The sequence below is a fragment of the Musca autumnalis genome, unplaced genomic scaffold, assembly GCF_047663935.1.
Source record: "Musca autumnalis isolate F117 unplaced genomic scaffold, ASM4766393v1 scaffold_2, whole genome shotgun sequence".
Lineage (NCBI taxonomy): Eukaryota > Metazoa > Arthropoda > Insecta > Diptera > Muscidae > Musca > Musca autumnalis.
In genome coordinates, this window is record NW_027411755.1 from 109,357,938 (window position 1) to 109,372,779 (window position 14,842).

General features: G+C 35.0%; 1 protein-coding gene across 17 annotated transcripts in view; it reads right to left on the reverse strand.

Annotated features, from left to right (window-relative positions):
* Positions 1-14,842, reverse strand: part of TTLL4A (Tubulin tyrosine ligase-like 4A) — an 89,761-nt gene that overhangs the window by 58,653 nt on the left and 16,266 nt on the right. For all 17 annotated transcript variants that reach the window (XR_012410416.1, XR_012410420.1, XR_012410419.1 and 14 more), the window contains 5 exons: positions 12,069-12,410; positions 11,802-11,988; positions 11,404-11,699; positions 10,871-11,310; positions 10,646-10,813 (listed from right to left, as the gene is read on the reverse strand). Coding sequence is in view for 12 of the 17 variants with exons in the window: in XM_073968797.1 (XP_073824898.1) it covers positions 10,646-10,813; positions 10,871-11,310; positions 11,404-11,699; positions 11,802-11,988; positions 12,069-12,410 (1,433 nt within the window). In the remaining 5 variants the exon portion in view is untranslated. The remainder of the gene's footprint in view (positions 1-10,645; positions 10,814-10,870; positions 11,311-11,403; positions 11,700-11,801; positions 11,989-12,068; positions 12,411-14,842) is intronic.

A 14,842-nucleotide genomic window follows, 5' to 3' on the forward strand; every position in this document is an offset into this window, starting at 1 on the left:
GAATGAGACAATACATGTGATTTTGCTGCCAATAAATTAAAATGTTGTACATTTTTATTAAATGCAGTACACTTTTTACTATCAATCGTCTAAGTGCAATTCACATTAAAAACCAACAATAAAAAAAATAACTAATTTTTACAAAATTTTTTTAATGTTACCTGAAAAGAAAACACAAAGAGAAAAGAAAGCAAAAATTGAAAAACACATGCGAAGAACTTTGTGCAAAACTGAAAGAAATAAAATTCTAATTGAAACAAAATGAAATTAATGCATTGGAATGAAAGAAGAAAACTGAAAATTTTCCCAACTCAATCATAATTACAACTGAAGGAAAAACAAAGAAAAACTGAAAATTTTCCTAACTCAATAATTAGTCTCTCAACCCATTCTCTCGTACTGAATATTTGTGGAAAAAAAATTAATAAAAACAACATTCAGTAATAATTTGTGATAATTATTACAAATTATCGAGTACGCAGACACACTTAATGTAATTACCACTGAAAAAAAAACTAAAAAACTGAAATTTTTCCAACCTCAACCTTAAGAAAAAAAAAGAAAAAAAAAAATAAATAATTCTCAACAAAAATATAATGACAACCACTGGACACCCCAGGACTGGGTCAACACCAACGGCAGAATTATTAATACTTAGTTTGTAAGTAGTTTATAAGTAATGTATTATATAATAAATATACCTGCTTGAATTAAATATGAAAAATTAAATTTATTTTATTTTGGGAGAGAGTAGCTGGACCATGGGCATTGCTGACTAACGGTGAGCAGTATTCAGGGGTAACACAATTAAATTTAGAGTGCTCATGTTACCATAGACGTATAATCAGGGGGGGAGAAGTGCACTCTCGTGTCAAATACACCAGACATCAGTAATGTTGTTTGTATTTAGCTCATGGAAAAAACGCAAGTTTCCTTTGTTTATTTTTTTTTAATATGTGGTTATGTTTACTGACATGAGAAACTCTAATGTTGCGAGTCGGCAACCCGGGTCAAGTAACCTCACCACGGCGGAGCTAGTCCAGAAAATATTCATTCATGCCCTTGACTTTAGATTGTTGATAAGGCGAATTGGTAGTACCACGCTCGTAACAGGTTTAAGGTCACTAATTCTGATAAACTCATTGTGGAGTTTACAATATCTGATGGAACTAAGATTACCAATGATGCTGCTGCTTGTGAAGAATTTCCTAATGGAACTCATTCCGGTGCACTATAGGTAATTTGCCCTGTTTTTGAGGCAAAAGATCGATTTTGCAACTTTTAATAATAATAATTTTTTAGTTGGCATTGAAAAAAGAACATGTCAAAATTTATTAATATGAATGACATTTTTCAAAATAGCGTCATTATCGCGGTTTTAATTGCAGCCAAAATGAGAATTTCGAAGAAGAACTAAAAAAATATATGTTGTAAGGTATATTTCAATGTACTTAAAACCGCGGAAAAATAGACCAATTATAAATATATGTACAATGGAATATATTGGCAACTGCGAGAGGAATTTATTTCATATATAATATAGCTTAAACATTTTGGGTAGCGACCAAAAAACACAAAAAGTCAGAAATAAATATTTTATTTTTCTTAAACTCACTTCATATAGACTTATACTAAATTGGCCGTGTATGGCCGTGATTTCGCCACCTAGAACAAATTACTGAAAGTCTTCTGCGTTGGTATTACTAGGTTTCAAAACCCGATTTTGCCCGTTTTTTGATATTTATGAGATTTTATTAGGCTACTTCTCAATAAAAAGTCTTAAAATTGTGGAAGTTTGGTTTGAGGAAATAAATAATAAATGTAAAAAATATTGTTGTTCACAACTACATTGCAAGTAAAATAAGTAATGGCGACAAATTGTTCGGTATATCCGGGTTTTCTATAAACGGTGCGGCAGTAGTAAGTTTTATTTTATCTCTCTATTACATATTAATCATTGATACGGTTTAAAGGAATACTAAACTCGTCTTTATTAACGTATATTCAAGAAATATACAAAACAGTAGTAACAATTCGTTGGAAAATCTACTCGCGGGGACAAAATTTGTGTTACTTACTACCGCGGTCGTTTTCATCAGTTTGTTGTGTATAAGAAAACTAATAAAAATTGCATTGGAAAAATAGCCTTGTTCGTTATATACGTAGTTGCTTATAACCGTTGTTCCTTATATCCGAATTTATCTGTAAAAATCTTTGTTTTATCTCACTTTTACACATAAATAATTTAAAAATTTAAAAAATCCTTTAATTCCGCTGTTATTAATTTTTGTCTCAAAAACAGGGCAAATTACCTATAGTGCGGTGTATCAGTTCTATAGTATTTATTACAATTTGTGATTTGTGTCCGTTTTATAAATACTGCCCTTATCCGTCCGAGTATGAACTGTGCATTTGACTCTTGATAATAGTATAGTCCGCCCATTTTTGTTGCCAGTTCTCGTAGTCATAACGCTTACAATTCCGGTTTAAATATATTGGTTCCTCCGTTTGTATATAATATTGAAATTCTATAATTTGTTCCTTTCACCTAATTTAGTAATTCTCTTGTACGTATACACTTATATATAATTTTGTACATTACTTACTGGCTTTTGGTTATTATGATCCAAAATTCTTTCTCAAATATGAACCACCGACGTAGTCAGGACCCACCGAAATGATTTTGGTTTTCATATGATATTAGCCTATTATAAAATTTTTTTTCATTTCTAAGTAAATATTTAATTTTTTTTTTAATTTGTAAAGAAATATGTAAATTATTGGAGAAAGTATTTCAGAGGATATAATTTAACTACATATGTATATTATCAAAAAATATTGGAAAGTATAAAAACTATGAACAATTTATACTTTTTAAATATTTTTGCCATTGTTTATAACAAACTTAAAGTTGGTTTGAAGGGTATAATAGTAATTTTAGACTGGCAGTAGTGTTTCTGACTAAAAGCAATACGTCTATTTGTGTTTATTGGACGTGCAACACTATGGCTTATGAATAACATTTAGAAAAACATTTTTTTTTTTATTTTTTGTCTTTGAAATCTTTGCTTAATTTTTGTGGTTTTTAATTTTTGTATATTTTCTCTAATATGTTTTTGTAATGAACTATTTTGAATATCATAATTACAAATTCTTTATTGTGTTTAAAATTTGCAAAACAAAAAATATTTCAACCATTTTTAATTATATAATTTCTGTTCCACCGCAGTGATGTCTGTTAAGATTATTTTTAACTGGTCAAACAACTAATTTCCATTACTTCGAATAAGTTTCCGAGATATAGTCTTTAGAAAGTAAGCCGTATTACGCACTATCTCTACTAAAATATCTATTGGGCAAAAAAGAATTTTTCTTCCGATTATTCTTTGAACAAAAGCAGAAGAGACCAATTTAAAACGACTGCATCTCGCATTGAAACCCACAGCAACTGCATTTTGGATAAAATAGGACGCTATCGAACGAACAAATACTTCTAATAGATGCATATATTTAGAAAAATTTCGTTTTTCCGTTTTCCGTAAAGGACTTTGCGAACAAGTAAAAAGAATATACGGAGATATACCCTTGGCCTGTGTGAATTCAAGCGTGCATCTGTTGACAGATCGAATACCGGCTAAACAACCAAAATCCCCTTTCCCAAAAATTATGTATTTAGGGGATTTTCAGAAGTATGTGGCCCTTTTCGGACGTATGAACCTGTCGACAAATATGGATTTGGATTAATGATCACAAGTGCTGCGGAGGAGTTACATGAAGAAATTGGCCGGATCGACGTAGGCCACTTCGGAAGCTGAACTTATTTTGGGAATTATTGCTTTCAAAAGATATTGCGCCCACCAGTCATTTCAGTTGGTCACCGCATAATTTAGAGCTTTCGACCATAATGTCGGAAAATATAGACTTGCCCACGAAAACATAATATCGCTGTAAACAGGACCAGAAAGAGTACCTTCGGTACAAATTTCCAAAGGATCCTCGAACAGACATCAAACAGCACATAACCAAAAATGTTGACCTTTTGTGGGGAAGGTATCCTAAGGAGCTTAAATTAAGTTTGGGGAAAATTGCGTTTCTACAATGCTTTATTTACTTTATTACAATTATTCTGAACCGACTGTAATTACTAAGCACACAGCTTCTCTCTAGTTAGCACGCAGCTATTCTTTCACCAACTGTTCTCTTTAACGACTAATGGGTCTATCTTGTATTGCCACTTAACTTTAGTTGCGTTGTCAGTTGTCTGCGCGACTGAGACGAAATGTTGTACCATTAATGTCAACTCAACTGGGTGGTCGATAAACATGTTATCGATCAGTGTTTTTTCAAACTTGTGACCTCTATTCGCAAAAAAAAAAAAATAAAACATTTTAAAAATAATTGCGCTTTGGATAACTCTTTTGTGTATTCTGGACAATATTTTAATATTTTGGCTGAGTTTTCGAGCAAATTTGGAAAACTACCCAAGATTGGAATATAACCTGCCCATTGAATCTTCGGATCGTCAAGTTTTATTTGCTGTCCCAAAAAATGATAAGTTCAGTGGAATTATTTTTTGATGATGAAGAAAATATACAGGACATTGCATCTATTAGAAGACAAGTCGAATCCATTTGAATTGCCATCTGCACTGTAAGCTGATGATCATGTGCAAAGATCTGTATAACCAGTAAATTATCTCAGGTTTAAGGCGTATTTTGGATTGCCAAAGGATGCCGTAGTTTAAGTTGTGGAAACGTTAAAGGATGACTTCAAAGAAAGTTACAGATCAACAGGAATACCCCCACTTTTAAAAGTGTGCGCAGCGTTGCGATTCTTGGAGGACGGAAGTTTCCAAAAGTCCCATGGCAATGATGTTGAGGCCTTTTCTTTTTCAACTTTGCTTTAAAGTGAATCCAGACTCTGCCACTCTTCAGGTGTTCGTGTTAGAGGTTCATGGCTGTTTAAACTGTCCGAAATGGACCTCCACGCTTCATCCGCTGTGGCTTCGGTTTCACCAAAACTCCCGAACTCCTCGGGCTAAGTTTGGATTTTCACTCAGTTTATCAATTAATATGTCGAACTGCTGCTTTGTCGTTATTTTCACCATATTGATACACAAAATTAATTAATGATGCAAAGAATCAATAATTGTTAACAAAATGTTTATTTTTCCTTCTATTTTACTTCTTGTTTCTTCGAAAATGTTCACTGCAACTGAAAATTTGTGGTTGCTGAAAAACAGCCGCTTCGTCAACTGAGATTCGCAACTTCAGTTGAGAGTTGCCATACGTGAATCAATTTTGACAACTGGCAACGCCACTCAACGATAATTGTTATCGACGATCGACCCCTAAAACACAACTAACCCGCTGTTGCTGATCCCACATGTATTTATCCCAAAATGATGTGATTAAGAAAATTCTACATGGTAGTTGTTGTTGCTTAAATAAAGTAACTGCGTAATAAAACTTTACGTTACACTTCAAAATTTTAAATTTACGCAAATTCAACTAAATTAACTTAAAACTATCTATCAGTTACATTCGTAACAATATTATGATACTGTACCAACGTAGTATCCGGTTCGAAAGTTGTCGTGCGCACTAACCAAAACACATGGTGTAAGTATGAACTTGGATTGGGCGCCAGACTTTCATTTTAAAGAATTCAAGTCTGGTTGTCAGAGGTTTGCAATTTATGAGATAGGAAACCAGAAATTCTCCAAGGGAAGGCCTCGTATGTCTAGAACGACAAAGTTCTATTGCACATGCACGATTGGACGAAACAATTTGTCATTAACAAACCCACGATTGTGTGCCAGAATTTCAGGTTGTGAATCAATTTTCCTGGAGATTACTTATGGCGATCCTACATTTTTATTTGGTACTGTTTACCTTCCTAGTGGTGATTTGCAGATATTTGAAAATAACTGCAATCTTTTCAACTCCAGTAAGGCTAACATGGTGCGTTCACTTTGTGCAAGACTTGATTTGTCAGTAGGTCATAATTGTCAGCCAACACATTTCGATTTATGTTCTCGGTCCACATCTCTTATTGACTTTCGGCTTGTCAGTGATATTAATTTGTTTTGCGTTGTGGGCCAGTTTCAGTGCCCTTCTATATCTGACCATGTCATGATTTTTTCTAGCTTGAGTTTTAATTTTTGTCGATTAGAGTGGATTACGTGCGTTCATGTATGAATTTGACCAGCGTTCTTTTTTTCCAAAATGTTCATGCTAAATGTGCGGCACTTGATTGTCTTTTTAAAAGCTTATTCACTTTCGTTCCTATTGTTAGGAAGAGTATCTCTTACTATGATGACCCTTGGATGAAATGTAGGAAGGTTGTATTTTATAGATCTTTAAGGGACCAGGCATATTCTGCGTATTTATCTAACCAGTCTACTGACAACTGGAATTCTTACTGCGAAAAGTACAATACATAAAGAGAGAAGAATGCATTTCACTAATTTTTTTTTCCAGATTAAATTCTACGGGTTTGTGGAAGGTCCTTAAGGCTTCTGGTTGTATGAATTTTTACGATGTTTCTTTTGATGAAGATGTGAAAGCTATCAATGAATCTTTTGCCATGTCTACACAGAATGATAAGACTATTGATTTTGATGGAATTTTTGATTCCGATCATTCTCGATCTTTGTGCATTGGTGAACAAGAATTATTAGAGGCTCTTTTAAAGGTCATATCCAGATCCATCAGTATTGAAGAAATCCCAATTCACTTCATTAAGCAAACTTTTCCCTTCATCGCGTCATTTGTACTAAATTTGGTGAATTCTATTTTATTGCAATCTACTTTCCATAAAATCTGGAAAACTGCCCGAGTGGTTCCCATACCCAAAACTAAAGTCGTTCATGGACCTGATGACCTTGTCTAAGGTAATTGAACAGCTAATCAAAAAGCAATAGCTAGAGTTCACTACCCATAGTCCAATGATTTTTCATTCTCAGTATGCTTTTCGCTATAGGCATAACACTTCTTCCTTATTCCTACATCTTACTGATTCGATCCGTTTGAATATTAACTGTAACAAGATTAATGTTTTGGGATCGCTTGATATGTCTAATGCATTCAACAGCATTTGTTATAAAACTATGGTCAGTAAACTTAACAGGGATTACTGCTTTTCTAGGTCTGCTTGTAGGCACATATATTCCTATCTAGTTGGAAGAAGGCAATTTGTTGTTTGGAATGGTGTAGAGTCCAATTTGATTGAATTGTTTTCTGGGGTCCCACAAGGATCAGTTCTTGGGCCGTTGTTGTTTGTTCTTCATATTAATGACCTTCCAGACATGTTTAACCCTCGTACATGCGCCACCTTCCTTTTTGCCGATGATGTGCTACTTTTTTCTGGTACTACGTCTAGTGTTGACATTTTGAAAAGTTCGATAAACTCCTATTTGGAACGTTTTTTGAACTGGACCCACTTAAATTCTTTAAAGGTCAATGTCTCTAAAACGAAAGCCATGATCTTTTGTGAATTTGAATCTTTTTCTTGGTAGTGTTCAAATGGAATGTGTTAATAGACATAAATGTCTGGGTGTAGTTCTGGACTTACTTACTTAGCTGGCCCATTACAGAACAATTCCCTATGTTTACTGCTTCGCTTTCTGGAATACCGCGCCTTTTAATCTCCTCATCCACTTGTTTGCTTTATCTAAGATTGACCTGCCAATTCTGCGTGCCATGTGGCACGTATTTATATGCCTTTTTAGCGGGTTCATCATCGCTCATTCTTATGATATGGCCTAGCCAACGCAATCGTTGCATCTCGATACGTTTATCTATACTGATGACGTTTTATAGCAGATACAGCTCGTGGTTCATACGACGTCGATGTCGATATTCACCGCCAACGCAGATTAGTCCATAGATCTTTCGAAGAATTTTTCTCTCAAAAACACCAGGCACTGCCTCGTCTGCTTGCGCAAGTACCCAGGCTTCGGAACCATACATCAGCACGGGTAGTATGTAAAGCGCTGTTTTTGTTTGACGAGATGTGTCTTTATTCCTAAGCTGCTTACTCAGACCGAAGTAGCATCTTTTGGCCAACACTATTCTTTTTCGTATTTCACAACTGATGTTGTGGTTGTGTTTAAGGCGGTGCAGAGGTAGACGAAGTCCTTTACTACCTCAAAATTATAGGAACCAACGTCAACAGTTGGCCCGATCTCTATGGACGCGTTGCGCGTCGACACCATCAACTTGGTCTTCTCGCCGTTTACCGCCAGACCCACTTTAGCAGATTCCCTTTCGACTATTGCAAAGGTGTCAGTTACTTCCTTTACCGATCGACCCATGATGTCAATGTCGTCGGCATAAGCAAGTAACATATGGCTGTTTGTGTATATTGTTCCACTTCTTTTGACCTTCGCGTCTCGTATGACCTTTTCCAGCAAAATGTTGAAAAGATCACACGAAAGGCCGTGTCCTTGTCTGAAACCTCTTTTGGTAATAAACTCTTCGGAGAGGTTCTTTCCTATTTTAACCGAGGACCGAGTATCAGTTAATGTCATTCTACAAAGCCGAATGAGCTTTGCAGGGATACCAAATTCAGACATGGCTTGGAATACCTTTGAACGTAGGGGGCTGTCGAAGGCTGCTTTGTAATCGACAAAAAGGTGGTAAAGTGTCGATCTGCATCTCTTGGGTCTTCTCCAGGATTTGTCGCAGGGTAAATATCTGGTCAGTGGTGGATTTGCCGGTCTAAAGTCGCATTGGTCGTTCGCACATTATCCCTGACACTATCTTGTATGCAATAGGGAGAGTACTTATGCCCCTATAGTTAGAGCATAAGAGATAAGACTTCCTTTCATGTGGACAGGACACAGGATGCTCCGGTTCCAATAGTCGGATACTAGTTCTTCCTGCCGTATGGTCCTAACTAGCTGATGAATACACCTTGTCAGCGTGTCGCCTCCGGTTTTGAACACCTCGGCTGATAAGCCATCGGCTCCTGCTGCCTTATTATTCTTCAGCCGGTTTATTGCTGTCTTTATCTCGTCTTGGCTGGGCGGTATATACCATCTTTTGGGATTGTATCTGTGGTATCTTCGCCGTCTTCGCTACTATCGGATACCAACAGTTTGGAGAAATGTTCTTTCCATATCCTGAGCACACTATCTGTATCAGTTACCAAATTACCTTGCTGGTCTCTACAGGAGGATGTGCCTGTACCAAAGCCATCAGTTTGATGTTTCACTCTTTGGCAGAATTTACGGACTTCATTCTGGCTCCTGTACATCTCGATTTTTTCACACTCCCGCCTTTCCATTTCTCTCTTTTTCCTGCGGAAAAGACGTTTCTCCTCTTTCCTTTTCTCCCGATACCTTTCGCGCTACGCGTTGCTACTGATTGTAGAGTAGCCCTATATGCCGCATTTTTCTCTTCGGTAGCAGCACGACCACTCCTGGCCATACCATGGATTCCTTGGTTGAGGTCTCTGGTATCCAAGTATGGATTTTTGCGGCTGTTTGCATGGAGTGCTGCAACAAGGTAGTGGTCCTAATCTATGTTTGCTCCTCGGAACGATCGTACATCCAACACACTCGATGAATGTCTTCCGTCTATCACAACATGATCAATTTGACAATTTCTGAACACCAAATTAAATTTTAAACCTCATATTGATGGCATCCACTAATATGTTCTTACCGCTTCGTGATAGGAACATAATAGCAGACTCGCTTTTAATGTCCCAAGTTTTGTATGGCTTAGAGGTTGTTTCGGGCACTTGTTGGAATAATATTCTGAAGTTGAGGCGTGTAGTAAATACTATAGTACGATTTGTTTATAACATACCTAAGAGAAACCACATATCTAGTCATGTAGAAAACTTTCTGGGCTGTTCATTCAAAGATTTTCTAAAATATCGTAATTTGATTTTGTTCTACAACGTTGTGAAGACTGGTACGCCTTGCGTTCTATGTTAATTTTTTCTAGATCCACCAGAAATCCTCAAGTTGTCATACCACGCCTTGCTAGATCCGTGTATGCTAGATCTTTTGTTGTTAGAATAGCTCGCATATGTAATGGTTTACCGTATGACTTGAACATTTTTCCCACTCTAACAACGTATTTCGTCTTAAATTGATGTCATTTCTTAACTGATCTTTTGTCCCTTTGATTTGAATGTTGGCAATATCTATCACTGGCATGACTTATAATATTACCTGTAGTTTGCACATTGTTTCCTTTTTATGGCTGGGGAGCCAACATGTATTTTGAGATCATTTTTATTCTGTATTTAATTAAAATGAATATATTATTATATAAGTACCAGGCGTATTTTTACCTTTTTAATATATTATTGCAATGGCCATGGCCACCTAGGTTTCTTTATTGCTGAATATATAAAAATGAAATGAAATAAGTCGTACGATATCAAACCGTAGCTTATAGGTGGTATATAAAACCATTTTGTGAGGAAATTTTTTTATTTACTAAGAATGTTATAGAAATGTGTTTGAACTATTTCTGGCCATTTCATGGCTAGTACACACAACATGGTCCGTTTTACGAAAATGAAATGAAACAGTCACAGTGTAACAAGAAATTCGGCCCATTTTTGGTAAATTTACATAAAGGTTCGGGTGACTGTTGGTTGCTAACTATCAGATCATTCTTACCTCATTTCGATCCTCTATCGTTTTACGCGTAAAAGTACTGTGCTTTATTTTCTCCGTGCGAGACAAATAGTTAATGTACAGTCGTTTGTCGTGGCAAATAGGACCTGGTTGTAGGGACATTTCAGCAGCAATTTCTTTTTGACGTTCAATAGCAAGCTTGGGTGGAACCTTAAATGTGAAAATGTGTTATAATAGCATTTAATAATAATTTAAATATATATTTACATTATAAAGCGCAGTATTTAATACACTTTGAACAAGGGGTGCTTTTACATGCGCATCTAATGGCAATTCCGAATGCAATGATGGTGATATGTTGACTTCCAATAACCATGGAATTAAATCCGCATCTAATAAAACATCAAATCCAAACAACTCGAAACAACTATACTTTGATTCCACATTTGTTCTAATCATGTTGTTAATAGAATTCTCTCCGGCTAATATAGTTCGTAGAACTAAGCTCCTTAAGGCATCCCATAAAAGCTCTGTATGTACACCACGGCTTGCGAGATAATTCCACAAAGATTTAATTGTCCATTTGTGGCCATGGCACGCATTGACGTCCTCATTTTTAGCATAATTCGATGAAAATTTATTGATACTATAGTTTGTCAAATGCATACAGCGATCACTTAATGTATCCGATTTATCACTGTATTTAACTACGAATAAAAATGAAACAAGAATGTTGCATATATTATATCACTAAATAAATACAGCTATTAATATCAGCTTGATTAAAATATATTATTTACCTGAAGCAAATCGAGCTAAACCATTGTGATACATATAAACCCTTAAAGGATGTATTGACGTTACTAGTACATATAGGCGCAAATCAAATTTACTGCCATTTATTAGTAAAGGACGTTCAATATACTTCTGAACAATAAGCGATTTTCTTTTGGGTATTTGAGCCCATCTATCAACAACCCTTATACCCGATCCTCTGGCACTGGCTGGAGGCTTTATAATCCATTTGACATTCTTCTGAGAGTATTTGGGCCAACTTTTACGCAATTGTTTTAAGTCATTCGGTATTATGTAAGTTCTAATAAATTAAGCGATAACAAAATAATGTAGTTTGAATCCAGCTTCCAATAATTAAAACCGTGAGTATCTTAAGATATAATAAATCGGAATTCTTACTTACTTCGGCATAAAACCAAATTCCTTTTTTCCGTGCTTTGACATTTGTTTAACTAGATTCTTCCAACAGGAATCTTTACGGCCAATTTTAAATGAACCTGGTAGATGATTTATTTTCTGATAGGGTCGTACTGTTTTAAAGCACGGTGACTTCATGTGTTTCCCCCAAACCCCCATCCAGTCATTAGTTTCTATTGAATAAGGAACGATGCCAGAGTTAAATGAATTTTATTACATTTCATTAGCATATGTTTGAAATGATAAAACTTACTTTTGAGCAAACGCATTCCGCTATTAGACAAAATTGTCCGTACTACTCTCGGCATTACACTAGTAACTCTCCATTTTAATATACGGTACAAATCGGCAGGAACGTCTGGACCTTTTTTAGTGTTTGAAGAAAATGCTATATACGGTGGTACATTAGGAAATAAACTTGGCACTAGAAGACTATCCGGATTAGTTAAACTATCCTCGGAATTCGGGGAAGACAGGACAGACGCAGTGCTTGATATCGCATCAAATGCGTGTGTTAATTTGTAGGCATGAGATCGGTAGCATTCTTCTGAGTCGGAAGATATATCCGAATCATCACACTCTTCAAAATCGGAAACTAAAATAAATTAAGATATAATATTAAAAAATTATGATTACTACATAGAAATAGGAGTTGGATATTTTTTATTTTACTATTATTCACACATATAAATCCATGGCGCGAAGCAGTTTAATCATGTTTGAAGGTGAACACGTATAATTTTAAGAAGAAGTTGAACCGGTAGTTGTAACATTTCATCATTTTTTCCAAAGTACATATTTGGCGTGAGTATAACGAAATTTAATTTTTACGACTTCCACTGTACTTAAATGTTTCCTTGTGATACTTCCAAGAATAAACAAGCATATTATTTCGGCAGAGTGTTGATCTTATCAACAAAAATACATTAAGTTCTTCCATATAACATTTCAGACTTTAGCAGAATGTGTTTTTTGCATACAAACTTGCAAACAGACCTGGAAGTAGTCTTTTCGAACCAAGAAAAAGATTCGTAGTTGCAATTTAGTAATAAGTTCGAGATAACTGTCTCCACTTAATACATCTGATACCAAGTGCGAATCATTTCGTGCAGTGGTTAGTGTGACAATTTCATCATTCAACTCATCTCGGAAGATATAAAAACTGAAATTGAATTTCACAGGCAAACATGAGTTAAAGATAGCATGAGAGAAAGGTTAAGGACCCTGTACATAAGCAGCATGACATTCATGGTTAAGACATTTCAGTTAATAGAATAAAAAAACGGGAAAAATCTTATAGTCTTTAACCAGAAATAACTTAAGCAAGAAAGGCAGCCCCTTATATACTGAGGACTTAACAGGCCTTAATTTTTTCTAAATCGTTTTGTACAAAAATCAAAACCACAAACTTTTTAGAGCAAGGGGGACGTAAAAGTTTTGTTTTCTATTCGAAATGAATAAAGAAACATTTCGAGTTTCCGCTTTTACGAATTTAAATTGCAGAACTCATTTCACGTTTCAGCAAGGCGATGGAAGAACAATGATATATATGTTAATTAGCTGAGTCTAAGAATGCATTAACTTCTCCATAAACCTTCACAAATTTATGAATTCTGTTGTGCGTTATATGTTGGCCTACGGCGTCATTATAGGACTACGAAACTTCAATTGTTGTAGGTAAGTGAGCGGTCGTTGGTTGTGAGTGTCGCGAGATTCTGGTATCAGTTGGCTCTGATCCTGCGTAATTTTGATTATTACCACCTTTCTTTTCGAGAGGAGGTTTTCGAGCATTTGTAAATTTTAGAATATAGGTTCCAATATGCTACGTTGCTAATTGTTGCCTAACAAAATTAAATGGACATTGTTCCATGTTAGTAATGGTTAATTTTTGGTGGATATTTTGCTCGAGTTAAAATTAAGTCCTAAAAGATATAATCTGTTCATCTCATTTGCATGAGTTCAAGAGGGAATTGCATGAGTTTAAATGCTGTCGTGAAAAATTCGATATTTTTCATCACATTTGCAATGAATAAATTTGATAAAAATATTCGTATAATAAATTATCAAACAATCATGTATTTGCTCACAAAATAATTGCTAAGAATAAAATATAATAAAGATGTACTCGGTCAAATTTTATGTAATTACTAGCGGACCCGGCGAACTTCGTCTCGCTATTAAGGAATAAAATTTCATACAAAAACTCAATTTTCGATTTTTCCAATTTTCCGACTTTTCCAGAGAGATTTTCCAAAATTTTCTTCCGTAAAGACCTTCTCCTCGAAAATACGAATAACTGACAAAAAATTTTACAGAAATCGGCCTAGCCGTTCTCATTTTATGAATTACTATACATTTTTTACACCATTTTTATATATATAGATTTAAAAACACAATGTAGATTGTTAACAAGAGTTTGGTCGCTAAAACACTTGTAAAATAAGTTGTATAAACAAATTTTATATGTACAAATTTTAATATACACATAAACATATAATGATAAATTTTTTTCAAATCTTATTAATTTGTCACCTGGTAAAAATAAGGCACAAGAAATTGGAAACTTTGTACCATAAAATTCGAAAATAGTAATTCCGGAACTGAGGAAATATATAATAAGTCCCAATTTACATTGGGCGAGTTTACTTGCGGCAATTGTCATTTTGTAGGAGAGAGAGGTGAGGCATATGGTAACCCTTTGCCTCTCAGCACCCTCTCTCACCTACAAAATGACAATTGCCGCAAGTAAACTCGCCTAATGTAAATTGGGACTAAGTAAAAACATGTCAATTAAGGAATAAACATCAGGGATGTCAACAATTAAAAAAATAAACAATAAGCCGATATTTAGTAGTAAAAATGCTTATTTAAACATTTCCATTTTTTGTATGGGTACAAGTGTTTTTTCACCTCAACTACCCTGCAAACATTTGGAAGATTTTTTGATAAGATTATTCTTCTGCGCTTCTTTCCGGCGTTCTTTTAGCGAATTTTTATATAAAATTCACCCACGCGAGTAATTTGCCA